The 25,286-nt window shown below is 42.5% G+C and overlaps 1 protein-coding gene across 17 annotated transcripts in view; it reads left to right on the top strand.

Annotated features, from left to right (window-relative positions):
• The window catches only part of nrxn1a (neurexin 1a), a 294,437-nt gene that overhangs the window by 234,372 nt on the left and 34,779 nt on the right, over window positions 1-25,286 (top strand). For 10 of the 17 annotated variants that reach the window (XM_061931900.1, XM_061931903.1, XM_061931909.1 and 7 more), the window contains 2 exons: window positions 8,065-8,238; window positions 9,095-9,214. In XM_061931900.1, the coding sequence (XP_061787884.1) occupies window positions 8,065-8,238; window positions 9,095-9,214 (294 nt within the window). Of the gene's footprint in view, window positions 1-8,064; window positions 8,239-8,490; window positions 8,518-9,094; window positions 9,215-25,286 lie in introns of all 17 variants that reach the window. The other 7 variants (XM_061931896.1, XM_061931907.1, XM_061931901.1 and 4 more) reach the window with 1 other exon arrangement.

Genomic DNA, 25,286 nt, shown 5'->3' on the forward strand with positions numbered 1-25,286 from the left:
GCGCACGAAGTGGAGAATCCGCGCGCGATAACAGTTTTTATGCGCTTGGATTTTTGGCACTAATGTGACGCCATAGTACCAGTCACCCACCTCCCGTTTGGCGTAGAAAACTGTTGTATTTTGCCCTTCTTAAATTTTGTGTGTTTTATTATTGGCAACTACTGTCCGGTTGAAACTGAAATGTACATAGTCACTTCCTGTTCAGTGCAAAAAAAAAGCACAAACAAAAATAAACACATATCAGTATTAACTTAAATTCTACCACAGAACTAACAAAATTCAGCCCTCTAATTTTTCTATATTGTTAGCCACAGGATATGAGTTTTGCGCTCTGAGATTTATTTTATATATATATATATATATATATATATATAGACAATGTTGTCTGTCTATCTGTGTTGGCCCTGCGATGAGGTGGCGACTTGTCCAGGGTGTACGCCGCCTTCCATCCGATTGTGGCTGAGATGGGCTCCGGCGCCCCCCGCGACCCCGAAGGGAATAGGCGGTAGAAAATGGATGGATGGATATATATAGACCATATATATATATAATAATCAAACAATACTAAATATTATAACTAAGGTAATGGAGTGTGACAAAATCCAAGAGTGTGTATGGTGTAAGACTATGTGTAGTATTTAACTGGAGCGTTTTACCGTAAATGTTGGAGGTGCGTGTTGAGAGGAGCGGTGCTGTTCGACAAGGGCAAGGCAGGCAGAGTTGTCCAGGGGCGGAAGCGGGGTCGAGAGGCAGGAGCGAGTCGTCGTAGTCCGGGGGCAAGCGAGGAGTCGAGACCCAGGAAGCGCGAGGGAGGCAGGGAAGATCCAAGAGCACAATACGCACAGCTTGACTCGGGGATGCACACAGGGAACTGCGGGGTGAGGGAGGACACGACAATCAACGCAGGGAAAGCACAGAGATCAGGACAGAGAGAGCATAAAGCTGGGTATCGGCTTCCGGTACAGAAGACTATATTCCGGCCCGGGATGGCAGGTTGAGCAGGCTTAAGAAGGCAGCTCGGTCATCACAGGCCGGTGCGCTGATTGCCGGTGAATGATTGCAGATGGCAGCTGCTGCAGGGCGGAGACGCGCCCGGGGCGTGTCCCGAGGTACAACAAGCAGAGCGCAAGGATGAGGGTGCATTAGAATGCGCCCTGGCCGTGACACTGTTACTTCGTGAGCAGAATAACCCAAAGGCTCTGGTTATGGTTATGGTGTTATTTTACACCGAACATTATGATACATCACATAATTATAGTTACTCATTACAGAATGTCCAAAATGTAGTAGGAAGAAGCTCCGCTTATTTAATCCTACCCATTTTCCTATCATGGCAATTACTAACATATTTGTTGCTACATGTTCTGTAACCCAATAAATACATAAACAAATAGACAAATTAGTAAGTAAATAGTTGTTAAATACATAAATAACAATAAATAAAATTAAGTAATTTATGGTTCACGTTATAAGATTATCTCCGTTTTACTTAGGTTCAAGATCCATCCATCCATCCATCTTCTTCCGCTTATCCGAGGTCGGGTCGCGGGGGCAGCAGCCTAAGAATTCTTCTTCTTTGTACTTTGTAAACCCTTTGAACAGTTTTTTAAACTGGATCATATTAATACATTGTTTAGTTTCTTTGCTTAATCCATTCCATAATTTAATTCCACATGCTGATATGCTAAAAGTCTTAAGTGTTGTACGTGCATTAGGGGTGTAACGGTACACAAAAATTTCGGTTCGGTACGTACCTCGGTTTAGAGGTCACGGTTCGGTTCATTTTCGGTACAGTAAGAAAACAACAAAATCTAAATTTTGGGGTTATTTATTTACCAAATTTGCAAAATCTGCCACCAAAAATATTTTTCTTAGTGGAATATTTGATGTGAAGTAATCGGAACCTTGGATAGGTCAATAATTCATAATAACATTGATTTTTGATTCAATATTATGTTTTGAGCAAGGACAGTTTGAAAGAAAAAAAAAACAGCTTTGTTTTATTAGTCAACATTGCAACTTTTTCTAAATTACATTAACCTTTAAGCTTTTTTATTTCACTTTTGTTATGTTTTTGTTTATTTTAATAGTATTTTTAGAATGTGCCGTGGGCCTTTAAAACATTAGCTGTGGGCCGCAAATGGCCTCCGGGGCACACTTTTTTCACCCCTGCTATAGATAATAAAAAATTAAATGTGATAAATCTATGGATAAAAAGCAGAGCCTGGCGACGCATGCGCGTTTATCATAACTCTCTCTCTCTCTCTGTCTCTGCCCCTCCCTCACCAATGCTGCTGCGCGCACTATTTGTTTTGTTTTTAACCCCTTCTAAACCCTGAACGTACATTGAAAATACACGCAACCCTAACTCAAAATGCCAGACATTTGAGGCATTTAAGAAACTCCGCCCTGACAGCTCTGCAAAAGAGGACATGTCCTGTGAAAAGAGGACGTATGGTCAGTCTATCATAGCCCGTTAGCTGCTAGCATGCCGTGTGTTGTGCCTCGGTGTGCATTGTTTACACAACGTGTGTTACGCTACTTAATATGTCCGTGTGGAAACTCTTTCGGTACACCTCTGAACCGAAAGTCCCGTACCGAAACGGTTCAATACTAATACACGTACCGTTACACCCCTAACGTGCATACATATGTTTTATATTATATTTTTCTCTAAGTTTATATATTTCGTTTGTTGGGAAGAATTGGTGTTTATTTTTTGGTATGTTACCTTACATATGTATGGTAACATATGTTATCTTACGTTTCTGTGTGTGTGTGTGTGTGTGTGTGTGTGTGTGTGTGTGTGTGTGTGTGTGTGTGTGTGTGTGTGTGTGTGTGTGTGTGTGTGTGTGTGTGTGCGTGCGTGTGTGTGTGTGTGTGTGTGCGTGCGCCATTGGCCCCGCAGAGACAAAGATAGTAGATGACTGACAAAAGTGTTCACTCCATTTCTTTCCTTCCGGTCGGCAACCCGCGGCTCCGGAGCCGCATGCGGCTCTTTGATCACTCTGATGCGGCTCAGCAGCTTACTTGCTGAACCCCCCCAATTTTCCCGTGAGACTTCCGGATTTTAGTGCCTCTCGCAGAAAACTCCCGGGATTAATATTCATCAATTTTCACCCTTACGGCTAAAAACAAGGGCGTGTTATGATGGTACAGCATTTGACGCCCTCTACAATCTGTATTAACAGCTCGTCAGCCCAACACTTGTTATACAATATAAGTTTTCTGCTTGCACACGTACGTGACAGCAAGGCATACTTGGTCAACAGCCACACAGGTTACACTGACGGTGACCATATAAAACAACTTTAACACTCTTACTAATAATGCGCCACACTTTGAACCAAAACCAAACAAGAATGACAAACACATTTTGGGAGAACATCTGCACCTTAACACAACATAAACACAACAGAACAAACACCCAGAATCCCATGCAGCCCTGACTCTTCCGGGTTACATTATACACCCCTGCTACCACCAAACCCCGCCCCCACCCCGACCCTGCTCACTCACACATCAACCCCCACCCCTCTCTGTGCGTCGGTTGAGGTGGGCGGGGTTTGGTAGCGGGGGTGTATAATGTATCCCGGAAGAGTTAGGGCTGCATGGGATTCTGGGTATTTGTCCTGTTGTGTTTATGTTGTGTTACGGTGCAGATGTTCTCCCGAAATGTGTTTGTCATTCTTGTTTGGTGTGGGTTCACAGTGTGGCGCATTATTAGTAAGAGTGTTAAAGTTTTTTTTTATACCGCCACCGTCAGTGTAACCTGTGTGGTTGTTGACCAAGTATGCATTGCTGTCACCAACGTGAGCAAGCGGAAGCCCCGTACAACGTGTGGCCAATTAGGCACGCTGGTTGAAGTGGGCGTTATATGCTGTACTATCACGGCACGCATGACGCTGACAAGCGCCATTCAAATAAACCCCGCGTGCCGCACCAGCTTTCAAATTCTATATAATGGTGTGGGCAGCGTTTCTGAGACCCCTGGTTATACATAGCACAAAGTAAAAAAAACTTTGAATGCAGTGTTATTTCATTTAAAATGTCAAAAAAATTTTGCGGCTCCCGTTGTCTCCTATAATTTGTGAAACTGGTCAAAATGGCTCTTTGACTGGTAAAGGTTGCCGACCCCTGCGCTAGACATAGCCCAGTTACCAGCAAATTTGTATCTAACTCTTAGGAAATGTCCGAAATGGATCATTTCAACTACATTACCTTACGTTTATGTTACAAGCATCAATTCCTGTGTGTGTACACTTGAGGCCCCGCCTCCACGCACAGAGACAGAGACAGTAGAGGCTTTTATTCCATTTATTTCATTCTGCTACAGATAACTCAAAAAGTTAGGGGCCCACTTCGATTAAACTTTCAGGAAATGTTAGAAATGGGATAAGGAAAAAGTGATTACATTTTGGGGTGATACAGATCACTGTCTGGATGTAGGGCCTGGCAGATGTCTGAGCTCTCCAAGTGCTTTTCTCGTTGTCATTGTAGTCAAGACATACAACGAAATTACTGCGGCAGCTCTGCAAGAGAAGAGTATCAAATACCATGTACCATAAAAGAAAGAACCAAAATAAATATATGCACAAATGAAGGAAAACTGTAAAAAAAAAAAACTGCTGTGGGTTCAAAAATGATTTTCATTGCCCATCCTCCTCCAAAGTCACAAGTGTATGTGCACTAGTTTGGGATACGACCTGGCGACAACCGCTAATGTTGACATTTGTCAGCCAGTACGAGAGCGTCGACATAAACGTGTGTATTCGTGAGCCCCGTTGAGAGTTTGTGAGCAAATCCATTCCACAATTAAGTGAATATTTCCAAGATCAATCAGTCAGGAGCTTATGTCAATAATTCCAGTAGAGCCAGGGTGTCAAACTTGTTTTCACTGAGGGTCACATCACACTCATGACTGCCCTCAGAGGGTCGCTTATAACAGTGAGTCATAAATCAGTATAAATGTTGAAGTATTTGCCTCATGATATTATTATACAATTGCATATGCATTTGATCAGTATATGGCAGCTAAGTCGCCAGGATTTTACCGTATAATTTACGCTTTTTACAGCATATTACTACAAATGGAAACTGTCATGTCTGTGTGATCATGTTTTTGTTTTGGTCATGTTCGGTTTTGTTTTTTGGACTTTTTGTGCACTTTTGTTTTGTCACCATAGCAACCATTAGCTTTCACCTGTCACGTCACGCACCTGTTTCACGTTTTGAGTCACGCACCTGTTTTCGTTAATCATGTCTATAGTATTTAAGTTCATTGTTTTCAGTTTGTCGTTCTGACGACATCCCGCATTTATACTCTCCACACACCCTTATGACCCTTGCTGTGCTTTTTCATGCCGTTTTTTCATCCAAGTAAGTTTTCTTTATTCATGCCATAGTTTGCAAGTTTTGTTTAATTGTTCATAGTTTCTGCCAATGTGCAAGTTCTGTGTTTATAGTCTAGTTTTGTACCTCCGCCCCTGTGCGCGCCTTTTGTTTGATCCTTTTTTTTGTAGTTATAGTGTTTAAATAAATTATGTATTTACCTTCATGCCACATCTGGTCCAATTCACTTGCACCTCGGGAGAACAAACCAAGCCATAGTCCAAGTCATGACAGATGTCGTCAGTACGACAAACTGAAAACAATGAACTTAAACACTATAGACATGATTAACGAAAACAGGTGCGTGACTCAAAACGTGAAACAGGTGCGTGACGTGACAGGTGAAAACTAATAGTTGCTATGGTGACAAAACAAAAGTGCACAAAAAGTCCAAAAACAAAGCCGAACATGACTAAAACAAAAACATGATCACACAGACATGACAGAAACTCACCGGGTTTTTTGCTGTTATAATTCTGGCGACTGAGCGTCCATTTTTTTTACAGTAAAATATATGGTTGTTGTTGTTGTTTTATGGTGTATTACTCTAAATACAAAAACAGTACCACAGGTTTTTTTTTATGGTAAAATTCTGGCAACTGATCGACTTGTTTGTTACTGTAAAATGTATGGCTGCTTTTGTTTTAACTGTGCATTACTGTATATGGAAAAACAGTGCCACTGGGTTTTTTTCACCGTAAAATCTAGTGTAATTTTTTGTGTACAATTTCAGGGATAGCTCACTTTGAAATCATAAGTCAATCAAATATACTCTAATTTTATTTTAACGAAAACATTTTTTTATGTATGATAATACATTTGTTGCAATATTAGGAAACACAAAACTAATATTAACTAAACTAATATTTATAATACATTTCCAACCTAAATTCATCCAAATATAACTAGAGATGTCCGATAATATCGGACTGCCGATATTTTCGTCCGATAAATGCTTTATAATGTGATATTGGAAATTATCGGTATCGGTTTCATAAAGTAAAATTTATGACTTTTTAAAACGCCGCTGTACGGAGTGGTACACGGACGTAGGGAAAAGTACAGAGCGCCAATAAACCTTAAAGGCACTGCCTTTGCGTGCCGGCCCAATCACATAATATCTACGCCTTTTCACACACACAAGTGAAAGCAAGCACACTTGGTCAACAGCCATATAGGTCACACTGAGGGTGGCCGTATAAACAAGTTTAACACTGTTACAAATATGCCCCACACTGTGGAGCCACACCAAACAAGAATGACAAACACATTTCGGGAGAACATCCGCACCGTAACACAACATAAACACAACAGAACAAATACCCAGAACCCCTTGCAGCACTAACTCTTCCGGGACGCTACAATATACCCCTGCCCACCTCAACGTCCTCATGCTCTCTCAGGGAGAGCATGTCCCAAATTCCAAGCTGCTGTTTTGAGGCATGTTAAAAAAAATAAGGCACTTTGTGACTTCAATAATAAATATGGCAGTGCCATGTTGGCATTTTTTTCCATAACTTGAGTTGATTTATTTTGGAAAACCTTGTTACATTGTTTAATGCATCCAGCGGGGCATCACAACAAAATTAGGCATAATAATGTGTTAATTCCACGACTGTATATATCGGTATCGGTTGATATCGGAATCGGTAATTAAGAGTTGGACAATATCGGATATCGGCAAAACAGTCATTATCGGACATCTCTAAATATAACTAATATTACATTTTTAACATTAACATTATTTTTACTGATTCATACATATGCACTTTTCAATCTAAATGTATTCATATTTAATTCAATTATTTAATAAAATATGATATTTGATACATTATTAGATGATATTTGTCAGGACTTGGACTATGGCGTGGTTTGTTCTCCCGTGGTGCAAATGAACATTTGGACCAGACATGGCGTGAAGGTGAAGACATTATTTATTTTACACTAACAAAGGAACAAAAAGCGCGCTCAAGGCGGAAGTACAAACTTGACTAACGAAACAAAAAGACTTGCACGTGGGCAAAAAACTATGTACATGAACAAAAGTCGCTAACTGTGGCATGAATCGGAAAAAAACTTACTTGACATGGCATGAAGTCCGCAGAGGTAAACAGAGTGAGAAGCAGAAAGTCAGGGGTATGATGTCGCCAGGGAGACTTCCTGGCAACAATGGGTTTAAATAATAGTGACATGATTAAAGACAGGTGCGTGAGTCGTGAGGGCAGGTGAAAACTAATGGGTTGCTATGGTGACAAACAAGAGTGCACAATGAGTCCAAACGTGGAACAGGTGAAACTAATGGGTAGCCATGGAAACAAGACAAGGGAGTGAAAAGCCAGAAACTAAAGAGTCCAATAACTAAACAAAACAAAACATGATTACACAGACATGACAATATTAAACTTTAAAATACATGCAGTTGCATGCAGTACATGTATTTGTTTTCTGTCAAAACAGACAGAAGGAATACATTTAGTGAGAAAAGATGAAGGTCTTTATTATCTATTATTATTATTTTGTATTACATTATTTGCTGGCTTTGGGGGCCACATAAAATGATGTGGCGGGCCAGATCTTGCCCCCGAGCCTTGACCTTGACACCTGTGCAGTAGACCATGACAGCGCTTGTGATTGGTCCACCAAGCCGTCGCTCATGGTGTTGCTCTGCGACAGGTGACCTGTACATTGGGGGCGTGTCCAAAGAGATGTACAAAGACCTTCCGAAGCTGGTCCACTCCCGGGAGGGTTTCCAGGGTTGCTTAGCGACAGTGGATCTCAACGGCCGGCTCCCTGACCTTTTGGCGGACGCCTTGGCAACCGTGGGACAAGTGGAGCGAGGATGTGAAGGTGAGGCGCGGGGGGAAACACGCCCCTTGGATCTGAAGCAGTGCCTCTATGTCCCTATTACCCCCCCCACCCCATTCTCTGTTAGCAAAGGTTAACCCACTAACCCAGCTGCTCTGTCAGATGTAACGTTCTTCTCATCTTTCTGCACTTAGTGTTCTCAGCAGTTCACAGGCATCCGTGTGCATCGACTAACCATCTAACTTGATTTGCTTGTTTGCTTTTTTTGTTTTGTTTTGTTTTGGCCCACAAAAGTTACATTGATGAAAGCTGACTTGCAAGGTATATCACTTTGTATGCACGGCGTGAGTGTGTGACAGTGGGAGCGTGTGTGTATGTATATAGATACATATATGGGAACTACCCAGTGGTGTCCAGTCTTGTGTGGATCCCAGTGATCCAGAGTCCAAGGTCAGAGGTGACCTGTCCTCTCGTGAGAGCTTCACAGTGGTGACATCAGCACCCACAGCTTGTCCTGAGATGACCACAGCTCCACCACCGAGCAGCATGTCTTCTAACCCCCCCTCCTGCTGACTCCCAGCCTCGCCATTTCACACCCTCCGTGCCTCGCCATGGGACAGGAAGCTGTAGCATGAGGCAGGACGAGAACGGCAGCCGGGGAATAGGCGCCGCGACGCGGGCCTTTAAACATAACGCTTATGTTTAACTCCTCCTGCTGAACCTCATCGAGCATCACCACCTGCATGCGCTCCATTTTTAAAGACATTCCAGTTTTCTTCACTTTGTTTTGACCCACAAACGACGATTCTCTACCCCCTGCAGCAGCTTCACTCCTAACTGTTCACCAAACCAGTTTATCACTAATTACATTTGTGGACCCGCCTCGTGTCCAATGCAGGTCCCAGCACCACCTGTCAAGAGGACTCCTGCTCCAATCAGGGGGTTTGCTTGCAGCAGTGGGAGGGCTTCACGTGCGACTGCAGCATGACGTCATACGCAGGGCCTCTCTGTAACGATGGTGAGTGCACCTTTTCTCTTCTTGTGCATCTTCAAATGTGTGCATGTCAAGGACTGCAAAAACTGTAATCTAAGTAAGATGAAATATCTCAAATAAGGGTGATATTTGCTTATTTTCTGTCTGATAAGATAATTCTTCTCACTAAGCAGATTTTATGTTAGAGTGTTTTACTTGTTTTAAGGGTTTTGGTCCTAAATGATCTCAGTAAGATATTACAGCTTGTTGCTGAGATTTGATGACCTATATTGAGTAAAACATGCTTGAAACTAGAATATCAACTGTTGCAAAGCTGTGTCATCAACACTCACAAATATAAAACTACTTTTTTAAAGTAATAATTTCTTATTTCACGCATGAAATTAAAAATCCTGACTTTGACACAATTGTGTCTCATAATTAAAACAGATGTCAGCTAAATGGACTTTGCGGTTTTATTTTCAATGAAACAATAGAAAATACGTACTCATATAGTAGTACAGTTGGCACAGTACAGTAAACGGACAGTTAATATTTAAACATTTAACATGTGACATTTTCTTACTATTTTGAACAGAAATAGTTCATGCACATTCAGATAAATTCTTCAAAATTAAAATAAAAAAAAATTTGGCTGGGGGCCGGGCTATATATTAGAGATGCGCGGATAGGCAATTATTTCATCCGCAACCGCATCACAAAAGTCGTCGCCCATCCGCATCCACCCGAACTAACATTTAATCAAAACCGCACCCGCCCGTTGTTATATATCTAATATAGACGATGCAAGGCATTAGTGAGGTTATAAAGCTTTTGCCTGTTAAAGAAAGGAGACTGATCCAATGCAGCAGAGACATTCAATGCGTGCCACGCTGTCACGGCCCAGACGCACACCAGTGCGCAATCATCTGGGAGCCGCGGTGAGCGCACCTCCAAGCGCGTGGAGGTGCGATGTCCCTCGCACCCGCAGTGGCTCCACCCGGGCTCGCGCCCGAGGCTTCAGCGCGCACCGCGGCGGCCATCCTACTCGTCGCGGCCTAGCCCTCGCGGCTCTCGCTGCCGGCGACGGCCGGGTATGGGCCCGACGCTCCAGCGTCATCCATTTTCAGGGCTAGTTGATTCGGCAGGTGGGTTGTTACACACTCCTTAGCGGGTTCCGACTTCCATGGCCACCGTCCTGCTGTCTATATCAACCAACACCTTTTCTGGGGTCTGATGAGCGTCGGCATCGGGCGCCTTAACCCGGCGTTCGGTTCATCCCGCAGCGCCAGTTCTGCTTACCAAAAGTGGCCCACTCGGCTCACCAGGGTGAGCCCCACCCCTTTCGTGAGCGCACTGCGCGCGGAGTGACCCCTGTTACGCGCCCCCGGCAACGGGGGTGGCGGGCAGGTAAGCTGCGCGGGCGGAGCGCGCGGAGTGACCCCTGTTACGAGCCCCCAGCCACGGGGGTGGCGGGCAGGTAAGCTGCTTACCTGCTGCGCGTGACGCCGGCCGCGGCGAAGGCGGACGAGGCAGGGTGTCGGTGCGGTGGGCACGGTGGTGACCCTGGACGTGCGTCGGGGCCTTCTCGCGGATCACCTCAGCTACGGCTCCCGGTGGGGCCTTCTCGGGGGAAGGGGCCTCGGTCCCGGACCCCGGTGAGGCATCCCTTCTCCGCTCCGTAAAAGTGTCCATCTCTTTTTTTTTTCTTCTTCTGTTGTGGCATATGCTGCAGGTGCCTGCTCGTTTTTCGTATGTGGGTAACAACATTTAACTATGTATATATATTTCCGAATTGGTTTAACTGCCACCCGCCTGAATCTATTTAAAATCTAATTTTTTTTTTATTTCAACCGCCCGACCCGACCCGCAGATAAAATCTAATTTTTTTTTTATTTCAACCGCCCGACCCGCGGATAATCCGCGGACTCCGCGGTTGTGTCCGCAAACCGCACATCTCTACTATATATATATATATATATATATACATATATATATATATATATATATATTCCTTGCGCATTAATTGACTGAAAGAGCACGCACTTGGCGCAATGATGTCATGTTATCGATGGAAAAATGCATCTTTCGACCATATGATTTGCCTGAGCAGCTAGGAGACCCCGAGAGTACCAAGCGGTTGCCTTGTTGCCTTTCCATTAAGAAAAACAAACTAGTTTTTAGTGTAAGTTTGCTGGTTTCAAGAAATGTAATGCTGGGCGCATATCATTATGTCAAGATAATGGCACTAGCATTTACTTCATTTAAGAATATTTTTCAAGTTATTGAGAAAAAAGGTCCCTTTTTTTGTTTCTATCAGGAAAAGTGCACTCGTTAGTGAGAATATACTTATTTTAAGGTATTTTGGGGTTCATTGAGGTTAGCTAATTTTACTTGTTTTGGAAAGTCTTGACAAGCCAAATTTTCTTGTTCTATTGGCAGATATTTTTCGTTAGTTCAAGTAAAATACACCTAATTTTTTATTTTATTTTTTCTTGTTTTTGAACACTGACTTTTTGCAGTGTGTATAAACAGGAATACGACTGAGGGCTGTCAAACGACTAAAATATTTGCTTATAATTAACTCAAAATGAATCGCAATATTTTTACTCATTAATAAGTGTAGCCCAGACAGATCATTTTCAAGTTTTAATACCATGGCTGGACAATTAATTTGCTTTAATGAAATGAGTTTTAGACATAATTCTTTTTGAACAGCTCAACACAAACAAAGACATAACTATGTTTTTAATGACAATGACAAAAAAAATTGTCTGCAGTGTGTTGGTGTATTGCCAGATTTTGCATTTTGTAGAAACACATAATTTGTATTCCTGCTGTAGGAGCACTTCCATTTAGAGGAGGAGCTGCACTTCCATGTTTAGATACCAGTTTCACGCATCAATAACACAACATGTCTTAATGTTTGAGTTTGAGTTTATTTTGAACATGCATGCCTACAACATGATACATCACCATTTCCAGTTTCTCTTTTCAACACGTTCGAAAGGGAGTAGGAAGAAGCAGAGCTTATTTAATAATGATAATAATAATAATAGATTTTATTTGTAAAAAGCACTTTACATTGAGTAAACAACCTCAAAGGGCTACAGTGTATTGAAAAAAATAAGAGTTTCTTAAAGTGGATCATTTTAGTACATTGTTTGATTTCTTTGCTTAATCCATTCCATAATTTAATTCCACATACTGAAGGTCTTAAGTGTTGTACGTGCATACAAATGTTTTAAATGATGTGGATTGTTATGGTCATGCTTTGATGGTCAAAGTTGTTTGGTAACGTAATCTTTGATATTTCTACATGAATAAATGCTTCTGATATTCTGTAAATGACATGTTGTACAAGTTAATGTTATTCATATCTCTGCATGACTCTATTTATTAATGCAGTGTAATATTCAGCCTGCTAAATAATCTCTAATTGAGGACTCAACCGGAATATTTTCAGCCAATTATTGCATTAACTTTGACAGCCCTAATAAGAAAGTATGATGAAACATGCACGAAGCCAATAGAGGGTGTGTTTCCTCCAAGCTGCCAGGTGAGGGCACTGTTTAAAGCTCCACTTGAAGAGCCCACAGTGACTCATTGAATCTTTGCAGGGCAAGTGAAACTGAGACTTTAGAGCTATATCAGATCAGAGGGGATCCTAACACCCTTGCTTGTCCTCATTAGGGCCATGGGTAAGCTGGAGCCTATCCCAGCAGACACCCTAGACCAGTGGTTCTCAACCTTTTTTCAGTGATGTACCCCCTGTGAACATTTTTTTAATTCAAGTACCCCCTAATCAGAGCAAAGCATTTTTGGTTGAAAAAAAGAGATAAAGAAGTAAAATACAGCATTATGTCATCAGTTTCTGACCTATTAAATTGTATAACAGTGCAAAATATTGCGAATTTGTAGTGGTCTTTCTTGAACTATTTGGAAAAAAATATATAAAAATAACTAAGAACTTGTTGAAAAATAAACAAGTGATTCAATTATAAATAAAGATTTCTACTCATTGAAGTAATCATCAACTTAAAGTGCCCCCTTTGGGGATTGTAATAGAGATCCATCTGGATTCATGAACTTAATTCTAAACATTTCTTCGCAAAAATAGAAATCTTTAACATCAATATTTATGGAACATGTCCACAAAAAATCTAGCTGTCAACACTGAATATTGCATTGTTGCATTTCTTTTCACAGTTCTTTTTGACAGACATTTTAGTGAGAAACCTGAGCTTGTGCTTCACTGAGTTTATGAACTTACATTCATATTTTGTTGAAGTATTATTCAGTGAATGTATTTATAAAGGATTTTTGAATTGTTGCTATTTTTAGAATATTTAAATAAAATCTCACGTACCCCTTGGCATACCTTCAAGTACCCCCAGGGGTACGCGTACCCCCATTTGAGAACCACTGCCCTAGACTGTCGCAGTCACATAATACATCGGAACCCATTTAAGTTCGTCCTATTTATGTCAAGAATCCTTTTTAAAAGGGTCATGTTTGATTTTTTTTCATATATACATTTAAAACCCTTCATTGTGGTCTACATCAGGGGTTCCTAATCTTTTTTACTTCACAGCCCAACTTTTCCACTACAAAGGGACCCGGGCCCACTCAAATATTAACACTGAATTAGTAATCTTACTCTTGATTTGAATATTATTTAATAATTACATCTAACCCAGTGTTTTTCAACCTTTTCTGAGCCGAGGCACATTTTTTTCCATTGAAAAAATTCTGAGGCACGCCACCAGCAGAAAACATTAAAAAAAAATTAAACTCAGCAGCCAATATTGACAGTAAAAAGTCCATCCATCCATCTTCTTCCGCTTATCCGAGGTCGGGTCACGGGGGCAGCAGCCTAAGCAGGGAAGCCCAGACTTCCCTCTCCCCAGCCACTTCGTCCAGCTCTTCCCGGGGGATCCCGAGGCGTTCCCAGGCCAGCCGGCAGACATAGTCTTCCCAACGTGTCCTGGGTCTTCCCCGTGGCCTCCTACCGGTCGGACGTGCCCTAAACACCTCCCGAGGGAGGCGATCGGGTGGCATCCTGACCAGATGCCCGAACCACCTCATCTGGCTCCTCTCGATGTGGAGGAGCAGCGGCTTTACTTTGAGCTCCCCCCGGATGACAGAACTTCTCACCCTATCTCTAAGGGAGAGCCCCGCCACCCGGCGGAGGAAACTCATTTCGGCCGCTTGTACCCGTGATCTTGTCCTTTCGGTCATAACCCAAAGCTCATGACCATAGGTGAGGATGGGAACGTAGATCGACCGGTAAATTGAGAGCTTTGCCTTCCGGCTCAGCTCCTTCTTCACCACAACGAATCGATACAGCGTCCGCATTACTGAAGACGCCGCACCGATCCGCCTGTCGATCTCACGATCCACTCTTCCCTCACTCCGAGGTACTTGAACTCCTCCACCTGGGGAAGGGTCTCCTCCCCAACCCGGAGATGGCACTCCACCCTTTTCCGGGCGAGAACCATGGACTCGGACTTGGAGGTGCTGATTCTCATCCCAGTCGCTTCACATTCGGCTGCGAACCGATCCAGCGAGAGCTGAAGATCCTGGCCAGATGAAGCCATCAGGACCACATCATCTGCAAAAAGCAGAGACCTAATCCTGCAGCCACCAAACCGGATCCCCTCAACGCCTTGACTGCGCCTAGAAATTCTGTCCGTAAAAGTTATGAACAGAATCGGTGACAAAGGGCAGCCTTGGCGGAGTCCAACCCTCACTGGAAACGTGTCCGACTTACTACCGGCAATGCGGACCAAGCTCTGGCACTGATCATACAGGGAGCGGACTGCCACAATCAGACAGTCCGATACCCCATACTCTCTGAGCACTCCCCACAGGACTTCCCGAGGTACACGGTCGAATGCCTTCTCCAAGTCCACAAAGCACATGTAGACTGGTTGGGCAAACTCCCATGCACCCTCAAGGACCCTACCGAGAGTATAGAGCTGGTCCACAGTTCCACGACCAGGACGAAAACCACACTGTTCCTCCTGAATCCGAGGTTCGACTATCCGGCGTAGCCTCCTCTCCAGTACACCTGAATAGACCTTACCGGGAAGGCTGAGGAGTGTGATCCCACGATAGTTAGAACACACCCGCCGGTTCCCCTTCTTAAAGAGAGGAACCACCACCCCGGTCTGCCAATCCAGAGATACAGTAAAAAGTCGTTCTTGCAATTGTTTGATATGAATTCGAAGCATAACCAATCATGCATCACTATAGCTCCTGTCTCAAAGTAGGTGTACTGTCACCACCTGTCACATCACGCCGTGACATATTTTGAGTTTTTTGGTGTTTTCCTGTGTGTAGTGTTTTAGTTCTTCTCTTGCGCTCCTATTTTGTTGTTGATTGTCATGTCATGTACGGATGTACTTTGTGGACGTCGTCTGCTCCACACGCTGCAAGTCTTTGCTGTCGTCCAGCATTCTGTTTTTGTTTACTTTGTAGCCAGTTCTGTTTTAGTTTTGCATAACCTTCCCTAAGCTTCAATGCCTTTTCATAGCGGCACTCACCTTTTGTTTATTTTTGGTTTAAACATTAGACACCTTTTTACCTGCAAACCATTGCCGTCGTTCCCGACATCTACAAAGCAATTAGCTACCTGCTGCCACCTACTGATATGGAAGAGTATTACACGGTTACTCTGCCGAGCTCTAGACAGTACAGACACTCAACAACGGCACATTTACGGATTATAATTACTGGTTTGCAAAAAAATATTTTTAACCCAATTAGGTGAAATTACATAAGCTCCCACGGCACACCAGACAATATCTCACGGTACACTAGTGGTTGAAAAACACTGATCGAACCTACTTACAGTTTTTGACAGGATAAACCTTGTCAAATGATATGAAAACATGTGTTAATTAACAACTAATATTATCAAGGCTTAGGTGAGGCTGATTACAACAATAAATAGCAATGAAATGTACAGCAAACAAAGGGATTCATTAATACTGATGAAAAATAAATGTACAATTACCGGGGGCTAAAACAAATAAATACATTCTAACTAAAGTAACAAATTATAATATATATGCTTCTTGAATAAACTGTCAATAAAATTCAGTGTGCAAATGAAAACACAGCTTCACCATTTTAGTCATAATTTTTGCGCTTAAGAAACTTATATGTGTTGTGTTGTTGTTTAATAGTGTCATTACTGCCACAAGTGGTGTAAAAGTGTATTACAACTGAGTGCCGCTGCGGCCCAGACGGACCACAGCTGAGAGGTTGTCATTTTTGGCAGCCCTCTAGGCCTCGAGGACGCTCACAGACAACAATTGTTAGGGTGTTGACATGTATTGATTGATTGATTGAAACTTTTATTAGTAGATTGCACAGTATAGTACATATTCCGTACAATTGACCACTAAATGGTAACACCCGAATAAGTTTTTCAACTTGTTTAAGTCGGGGTCCAAGTAAATCAATTCATGGTATGTAATGGTGGTTCTTTGGTCAAAATTTTAGATTATGTTTTACACACCATTTTCAAGCCGCTCTTTCGGATACGCGTTTATGGAGGGCGGTCTTATTAACGTGCCTCCACTTTGACTGCGTCTATTCCCCGTCAGTCATTTTGTAGTTTTTAGCGCTTCCATTTGGAGTCTACTGAATGATATAAGTTCGAACTATATGCTACTTTGTATTAGAAATGGCATCAGCAGAGGATGCGTGTGCACGTACAAGCCAGTCTGCCCCACAACAAGAGCATAGAGAAAAGAAAGGAGCTTATTGACTACAGCGGGGGATGTCAAACTTGTTTTCACTGAGGGCCACATCGCAGTTATGGCTACCCTCAGAGGGCCGTTTGTAACAGTGAGTGATAAATCAATACAAATGTATAAATATTTGCCTCATGATGCTGTTATACAATTGCATATGCATTTGAGCATTATGTATATTTAATGAGACCGGCAGCTCAGTTGCCAGAATTTAACCGTAGGATTTACGGTGTTTTGTTCACAACATATTATTACAGATGGAAAAATGCTACCACTGTTTTTTAGCGGATTTTTTTTATTTTTTTATTTTTTTACAGTAAAATCTATGGCTGTTGTTTTTATGATGTATTACTGTAAATAGAAAAACATTACCACTGTTTGGTTTTTTTTTACCGTAAAATCTATTGTAATTTTATTTTATTATTATTATTTTTATTTTATTATTATTTTTTTTTGTTGTAATTTTTAAATTGTACAATTTCATAGATAACTCACGTTAAAAAGTGAATCAAATGTTTATTTTTAACTTGACAAAAAAATAACGTATGATAGTATAATATTTGTTGCAGTATTAGGAAAGACAAAACTAATCGTTCTTTATTATTACAATTTAAAAATAATTTAGAACCAACATTCATACAAGTATAACTAACGTTATTATTACAAATTCATACTTAAGTACTTTCCAACCTAAATTCATACACATTTAATTAAGATGTATCCCCATTTGTCCAAAAGTAGTCGTCTTCGTTGTCTGTTACCAAGTCTGCCATGATTAGAGAACACTTGTGTTTGTTGCCGGAAGTCGGAAGTGCGTTGCTATGGAAACGGAAATAAATGCGCTGAGGAAATAAGTTCCGGTAGTGCTTAAAATGACCAAAATAGGGTAAATATTGAACATATTACACATTGTTATGAACATGTCTGTTACTACTTTATATATATTCTTGCAGTGTGTATAGAAAACGTTGATGGAGGGTTTTGAAGTTGTTTTAGGGGGCTTTGAAGGCTACAATGGTGACTCCTATTAGCCGCATTTTGCATGCGTTTTATACCTTCTGTGATGTTCGGGTCTGTGGGACCCGTTTTCATTTTTTATTAAAAGAAAAATGATACAAGACTGGCGACAAACATCAATTTACAAACTATAGACCTGTTTCCTTACTTCCACAATTTTCTAAAATCATTGAAAAACTGTTCAATAACAGATTAGAGAGTTTCATAAATATAAAGAAAAATAGAATACTCGAAGAAAATCAATATGGATACAGAGCTAATGTTTCAACTTCGATGGCTTTAATTGAAATTACAGAAGAAATTACCAATGCTATAGATAATAAAAAATGTGCGGCAGCAGTTTTTATGGATCTAACTAAAGCATTTCACACAATTAATCACAATATTTTAATCAAAAAACTAGAACAATATGGCATCAGAGGGTTAGTCTTAAACTGGATAAGAAGTTATCTAATGAACAGGAAACAATACGTGAAGCTAGGCGAACACACCTCTACAACGCTAAATATATCTTGTGGTGTACCTCAGGGATCAATACTAGGACCTAAATTATTCAATCTATATATAAATGACATTTGTAAAGTTACAAAAGATTTAAAGTTAGTATTATTTGCGGATGATACAACAGCGTTTTGTTCAGGAGAGAACACACAGAAGATACTACAAATAATAACAGAAGAAATTAACAAATCAAAAAGATGGTTTGACAAAAACAGACTATCGTTGAATCTCAGTAAAACTAAAATAATGCTATTTGGTAACAGTAGAAGAGAAAGTCAAACACAAATACAAATAGACGGAATAGAAATTGAAAGAGTAAATGAAACCAAATTTCTAGGTATAATGATTGATGATAAATTGAACTGGAAATCTCACGTAAAAAATATACAACATAAAGTAGCAAGAAACACGTCAATAATGAATAAAGCAAAACATGTTCTCGACCAAAAATCACTTCATATTCTCTACTGCTCACTAGTGTTACCATATCTGAGTTACTGTGCAGAAATATGGGGAAATAATTACAAAAGTACACTTCATTCATTAACGGTGTTACAAAAAAGATCAGTTAGAATAATACATAATGTTGGATATAGAGAACACACAAATCCTCTATTTATTGAATCAAAGATTCTGAAATTCTACGACATAGTGAATTTGCAAACAGCTAAAATTATACACAAAGCAAACTATAACCTGCTACCCAAGAATATACAACAATTCTTCTCAAAAAAAGAGGAGAAATATAATCTTAGGGAGAAATGTAATTTAAAACATTTGTATGCACGTACAACACTTAAAACCTTCAGTATATCAGTATGTGGGATTAAATTATGGAATGGATTAAGCAAAGCAATCAAACAATGTACTAATATGATCCACTTCAAGAAACTCTTCAAACTTAAAGTGTTTACAAAGTACAAAGAAGAAGAACCATGATAAACATTCTGAATTTATTTAACTCATCCATTCTTTCATTCTTTCACTCACAAAATAATCTTACTTATTTCAACATATGAAATGTAATTTACTTCACCAATTATTATTTATTTACTTATTTTATTGTGATTACTAATGGAGTATATTGTGAATAAATTGAGAACAGGAAGTGAACAAAAGTTTTAGCAACTGTTATGTAAAAGAAAAGGGGTAGGATTAAATAAGCTCTGCTTCTTCCTACTCCTTTTCGAACATGTTGAAAAGAGAAACTGGAGATTGTGATGTATCATGTTGTATACTTGCATGTTCCAAATAAACTCAAACTCAAACTCAAACTCAAACTCAACAATTAATTAATTTTTCAAACTGAGACTCACTCATATTGTGTGAAGAACATATATCACAATACATATTTAATGATCACACACCATACACCCCCCTACACATTTCTATTACATATAAGATGTCCGGCTAATAGAAGTGTGGAAATTGATGTTCTGTGTACCACACAAACACACACACAACCACACAGCAGGCCTAGACAGGAGGAGGACAGAGTGTAGGCACACAGAACATCAGAGGGTCAAATGTGCGAGAAAATGAGAGCAGACAGTGTTGACAAACAATGTTGCAACCTTGTGTGGGAACCGCAGGTGGAGAAACACAAAAGAAGAATCCCTGTGGGATGCAGAAACTGGCAGAGAAATTTTCCGTGCAACGTTCATATTGTTGTTACTCAGCCAGCGTTTGTGCTTTTATGTTAAAATACTGAACATTTGTTCAGTATTTTAAAAAGTGTTTGATTGTGAGGCATTAAAAGCCACAAAAGGCAATGGGTCCATCAGACCCACAAACGCTGGCTGAGTAACAACAATATGAACATTACACAAGGGTTAAAATCAAAAACCAAAAAAAGATGTGAGTCCTTGGCGCTCATAATGATTGTGAACGATAGGCAAAGTTCCCCAAAAAGTGCAGTTCCCCTTTAACTTCTGTCTAGTTGCACAGCAATGAAACGTGCACACAGTGACTTCTGGTTCAGTACAAAGTAAGCTTTGAAATAAACCATGACAAGTATTCACCTAGATCAGGGGTCGGCAATCCGCGGCTCCGGAGCCGCATGCGGCTCTTTGATCACTCTGATGCGGCTCAGCTGCATACTTGCCGGCCCCCTGATTTTCCCGGAAGACTTCCGGATTTCAGTGCGTCTCGCAGAAACCTCCCGTAATTAATATTCTCCGATTTTCGCCCTTACAATGATAATAAGGGCGTGCCGTGACGGTACAGCATTTAGCACCCTCTACAATCTGCATTATCAGCGTGCCAGCCCAGCCTTTTATTGTATGCTTTTTCTGCTAGCACACACAAGTGACAGCAAGGCATACTTGGTCAACAGCCACACAGGTTACACTGACGGTGGCCATATAAAACAACTTTAACCATACTTGCCAACCTTGAGACCTCCGATTTTGGGAGGTGGGGGGCGTGGTCGGGGGTGGGGCGGGGGGCGTGGTCGGGGGCGTGGTTAAGATATATATATATATATATATATATATATATATATATATATAAGAAATACTTGACTTTCAGTGAATTCTAGCTATATATATATATATATATATATATATATATATATATATATATATATATATATATAAAGAAATACTTGAATTTCAGTGTTCATTTATTTACACATATACACACACAATACTCATCTACTCATTGTTGAGTTAAGGGTTGAATTGGCCATCCTTGTTCTATTCTCTGTCACTATTTCAGAACACACACATTATACAAATATACATTATAAAATCAATAAGAAAACGGGAGCTCTAATTTGGGAGTCTGAATTAGGATCAGAAGTTCCTATATAAACATTGCGCACTCACGTCGCCTTTTTGTATTGATTACTGCAGCTGTGCACTGGATTCATTCACAAATACAAACTACAACTCACAAACACTTTAGAGTTAGGCTCCACCATCAGAATGTGTACTTAAACTTATAAAGATCACATGGATATTATTCAGTGAGTTGATTCACCAAAACTAACCTGTTATACAGGAGGAAAAAGCACACAGGACGTTTCAATTGTTCACAGACGGGTCGCGCTCATCAGAATGACAAGACACTTCCGGTCTGCAGGTGATAGCATTCAATTGGGAAGAAACGCCCTACTGCCCCCTACTGACCAATGTGAATACTGATAAATGTGGAATGACAGCTCCAAAAACGAATTCAAACCACAAAATAAAATAAATAAATCAACACAAAAATGTGACACATTATGGGTGGGTCACATATGCATGTACAGTAGATGGCAGTATTGTCCTGTTTAAAAGTGTCACAACATTGCTGTTTACGGCAATGTTGTGAACAGGCTGTCAACACGTCACTCAGGTCCGCATGGAGCTGGAGGGGGCGTGGCCCCCAGCTCCGCCTGAATTTCGGGAGATTTTCGGGAGAAATTTTGTCCCGGGAGGTTTTCGGGAGAGGCGCTGAATTTCGGGAGTCTCCCGGAAAATCCGGGAGGGTTGGCAAGTATGACTTTAACACTCCTACTAATAATGCGCCACACTTTGAACCAAAACCAAACAGGAATGACAAACACATTTCGGGAGAACATCTGCACCTTAACACAACATAAACACAACAGAACAAATACCCAGAATCCCATGAAGCCCTGACTCTTCCGGGCTCCATTATACACCCCTGCTGCCACCAAACCCCGCCCCCACCCCAACCCTGCTCCCTCGCACATCAACCCCCCCGCGCCCCCCTCTCTGTGCGTTGGTTGAGGTGAGTGGGGTTTGGTAGGGGGGGTGTATAATGTAGCCCGGAAGAGTTAGGGCTGCATGGGATTCTGGGTATTTGTTTTGTTGTGTTTATGTTTTGTTACGGTGCAGATGTTCTCCCGAAATGTGTTTGTCAATCTTGTTTGGTGTGGGTTCACAGTGTGGCGCATTATTAGTAAGAGTGTTAAAGTTTTTTTATACGGCCACCGTCAGTGTAACCTGTGTGGTTGTTGACAAAGTATGCCTTGCTGTCACTTTCATGTTCAAGCAGAAGCCCCATACAACGTGTGGCTGGGCCGGCACGTTGGTCGTAGTGAGCGCTAAATGCTGTACCACGGCACGTTTGGGAGAATAGTTGCCCTGAAAGTAGTAGTAAACCGGAAAAATCGACAGACTACGGCTTGTCAAGTATGACGCTGTCAAGCGTCATCCATATAAAACCCGCGTGTTAAGAACTGGTCAAGAGGGGGTGATCCCGGGATGCAGAGACGGGAGGCAAGTTTGAAATACAAAAAATAATATATTTAATAAGTCCAAAATTGTAACAAAGAGCGATGGGGCAAAAAGTGCACACTATGTATATTAACAAAAACAGGTTCCTCAGTGGTTGGCAGGGGGGGGCCCGGGTGCACCAAGTACTGCATAAAGTCTTTGTTGCCTCAAGGAGGCTAGGGAACAAACACAAAGAAGTTAGCAATAACAGGACAAGGGAAAGCAACGTACCATGAGGCGAAGTAGGTGCATGCACGTGCGGAGTTCAGGAAACAATGACCAGCAAGGTCAAGCTGTAGGTGATGAGCTTAAGTACTGGCGGGCTAATTGCGAGCAGGTGTGTCACCAGGTCCGCACCTCGCCGAGGATGAATCACTAAAACACAGGTGCAGACAACAGAGAAGGCAGGAACACACTAAAACACAACAGTACCCCCCCTCAATGGACGCCACCTGGCGGCTTACCTGGCTTCTCCGGAAAACGAATATAAAAAGCAGTTAACAGTGAAGGGTCTAAAATAAGTGAACGCGGGACCCAGGATCGGTCCTCGGGGCCGTAACCCTCCCAGTCGACCAGATACTGGAAACCCCTGCCCCTTCTCCTCACGTCGAGAATGGCCTTGACCGTGAATGCCTGGTGGCCATCAATAAGTCTGGGAGGTGGAGGAGGCACCTCTGGAGGACTCAAGGGACTGGAGGACACAGGCTTGAGCAGGGAGACGTGGAAAGAGGGATGAATCTTGAGAGAGTCCGGAAGGCGTAGTCGAACCGATGAGGGATTGATGACTCGCTCAATGGGGTAAGGTCCAATGAATCGTGGCTGCAGTTTCTTGGAGACCACCTGGAGAGGTAAATCACGAGAGGATAGCCATACCTTCTGACCGGGCCTGTAATTCGGTGCTGTGCTGCGGTGGCGGTTAGCGATACGCTGGTTGCGCTCCGAGGTGCGTGACAGAGCAGACCGGGTATTTTGCCATGCTTGCCGTGCGCGGTGTAGGTGGGCCGCAACAGATGGGACGGCGACTTCTGATTCCAGGGAAGGAAAAGCGGGAGGTTGGTACCCGTAGGCGGAGTGAAATGGAGACATGCCTGTAGCGGAGCTGACGAGTGTGTTGTGAGCGTACTCAATCCAATGTAGACAAAGTGCCCAGGAGGCCGGCTGCTGATGGCAAACGCAGCGGATGGCAGCTTCCAGATCCTGGTTTGTGCGCTCAGTCTGACCGTTTGTCTGCGGGTGGTATCCAGAAGAAAGGCTCGGCGATGCCCCAAACGCCTTGCAGAAGGCCTTCCAAACCGCCGAAGAAAATTGTGGCCCTCTGTCCGAGACCACATCCACCGGGATACCATGCAGCCGGAACACGTGACGTACCAGCAGATCTGCAGTCTCTAGTGCAGAGGGCAACTTTGGAAGAGGGATGAAGTGAGCCATTTTTGAAAAGCGGTCCACCAAAGTCAATATAACAGTGTTGCCCTTTGATGGTGGAAGTCCTGTGACGAAATCCAATGCCACATGGGACCACGGGCGGGAGGGGATGGGGAGTGGCCGCAGAAGGCCAGCTGGTGCCCGATGTGACGCCTTATTGCGGGCGCAGGTGGTACAGGCAGACACAAACTCTTTCACGTCAGCCCTGAAAGTTGGCCACCAGAAGCGCTGGGCTAGGAGGAAAGTAGTACGGGTGATACCTGGGTGGCAGGCGATCTTGGAGCTGTGGGCCCAGTTTAAGACTTCCGGCCGGAGTTCTGGGATAACGAATAAGCGCCCCTGCGGACAGTTCTTGGGAGAGGGAACATTCTTGATTCCTTCTGTCACGCGACCCTCGATGTCCCACTGTAGCGCTCCCAGCACTTGTGATGGAGGGATTATGGTCTCGGTCTTGACCCCTTCCTCGGGGCAGGCGTACATTCTAGACAAGGCGTCTGGCTTACCATTCTGGGAGCCGGGTCGGAAGGTCATGGTAAAATTGAATCTGGCGAAGAATAGCGCCCACCTAGCTTGTCTTGGGTTGAGCCGTTGAGCAGTCCGAATGTAGGCCAGATTCTTGTGGTCCGTGAATACCACAAATGGTGTCTCCGAGCCCTCCAGCCAGTGCCTCCATTCTTGTAGCGCCAAGACAACGGCAAGTAGTTCTCTATTACCAATGTCATAATTGCGTTCCGCTGGGGTCAGGCGGCGTGAGAAGAAGGCACAGGGGTGCAGCCTCTGGTCGGAGGTGGAGCGCTGGGAGAGAACAGCTCCCACGCCGGAGTCAGACGCGTCAACCTCGACAAAAAATTGAGAGGAAACGTTAGGGTGGACAAGAACTGGTGCAGAAGTAAATAACAATTTAAGCTTATCAAAGGAAGTCTGTGTCTCAGAGGTCCACAAAAAGGGAAGTTTAGTGGAAGTGAGTCTCGTAAGTGGTTCAGCTACCTGACTAAAATTTCAGACAAAACGGCGATAAAAATGAGCAAAACCAAGAAACCTTTGGAGGTGTTGACGCAAGCCCCAAGCACGCCAAATTGTTCCTCCTGTTGACCAAGTCGTTTGGCCTGCTGTTGCAGCGCCCTCTTTACTGGGTCAGTCTCTGCGGGATCCATGTTGTGGCTGGTCATTATGTTAAGAACTGGT

The sequence above is a fragment of the Nerophis lumbriciformis genome, linkage group LG39 (assembly GCF_033978685.3).
Source record: "Nerophis lumbriciformis linkage group LG39, RoL_Nlum_v2.1, whole genome shotgun sequence".
Taxonomy (NCBI): Eukaryota; Metazoa; Chordata; class Actinopteri; order Syngnathiformes; family Syngnathidae; genus Nerophis; species Nerophis lumbriciformis.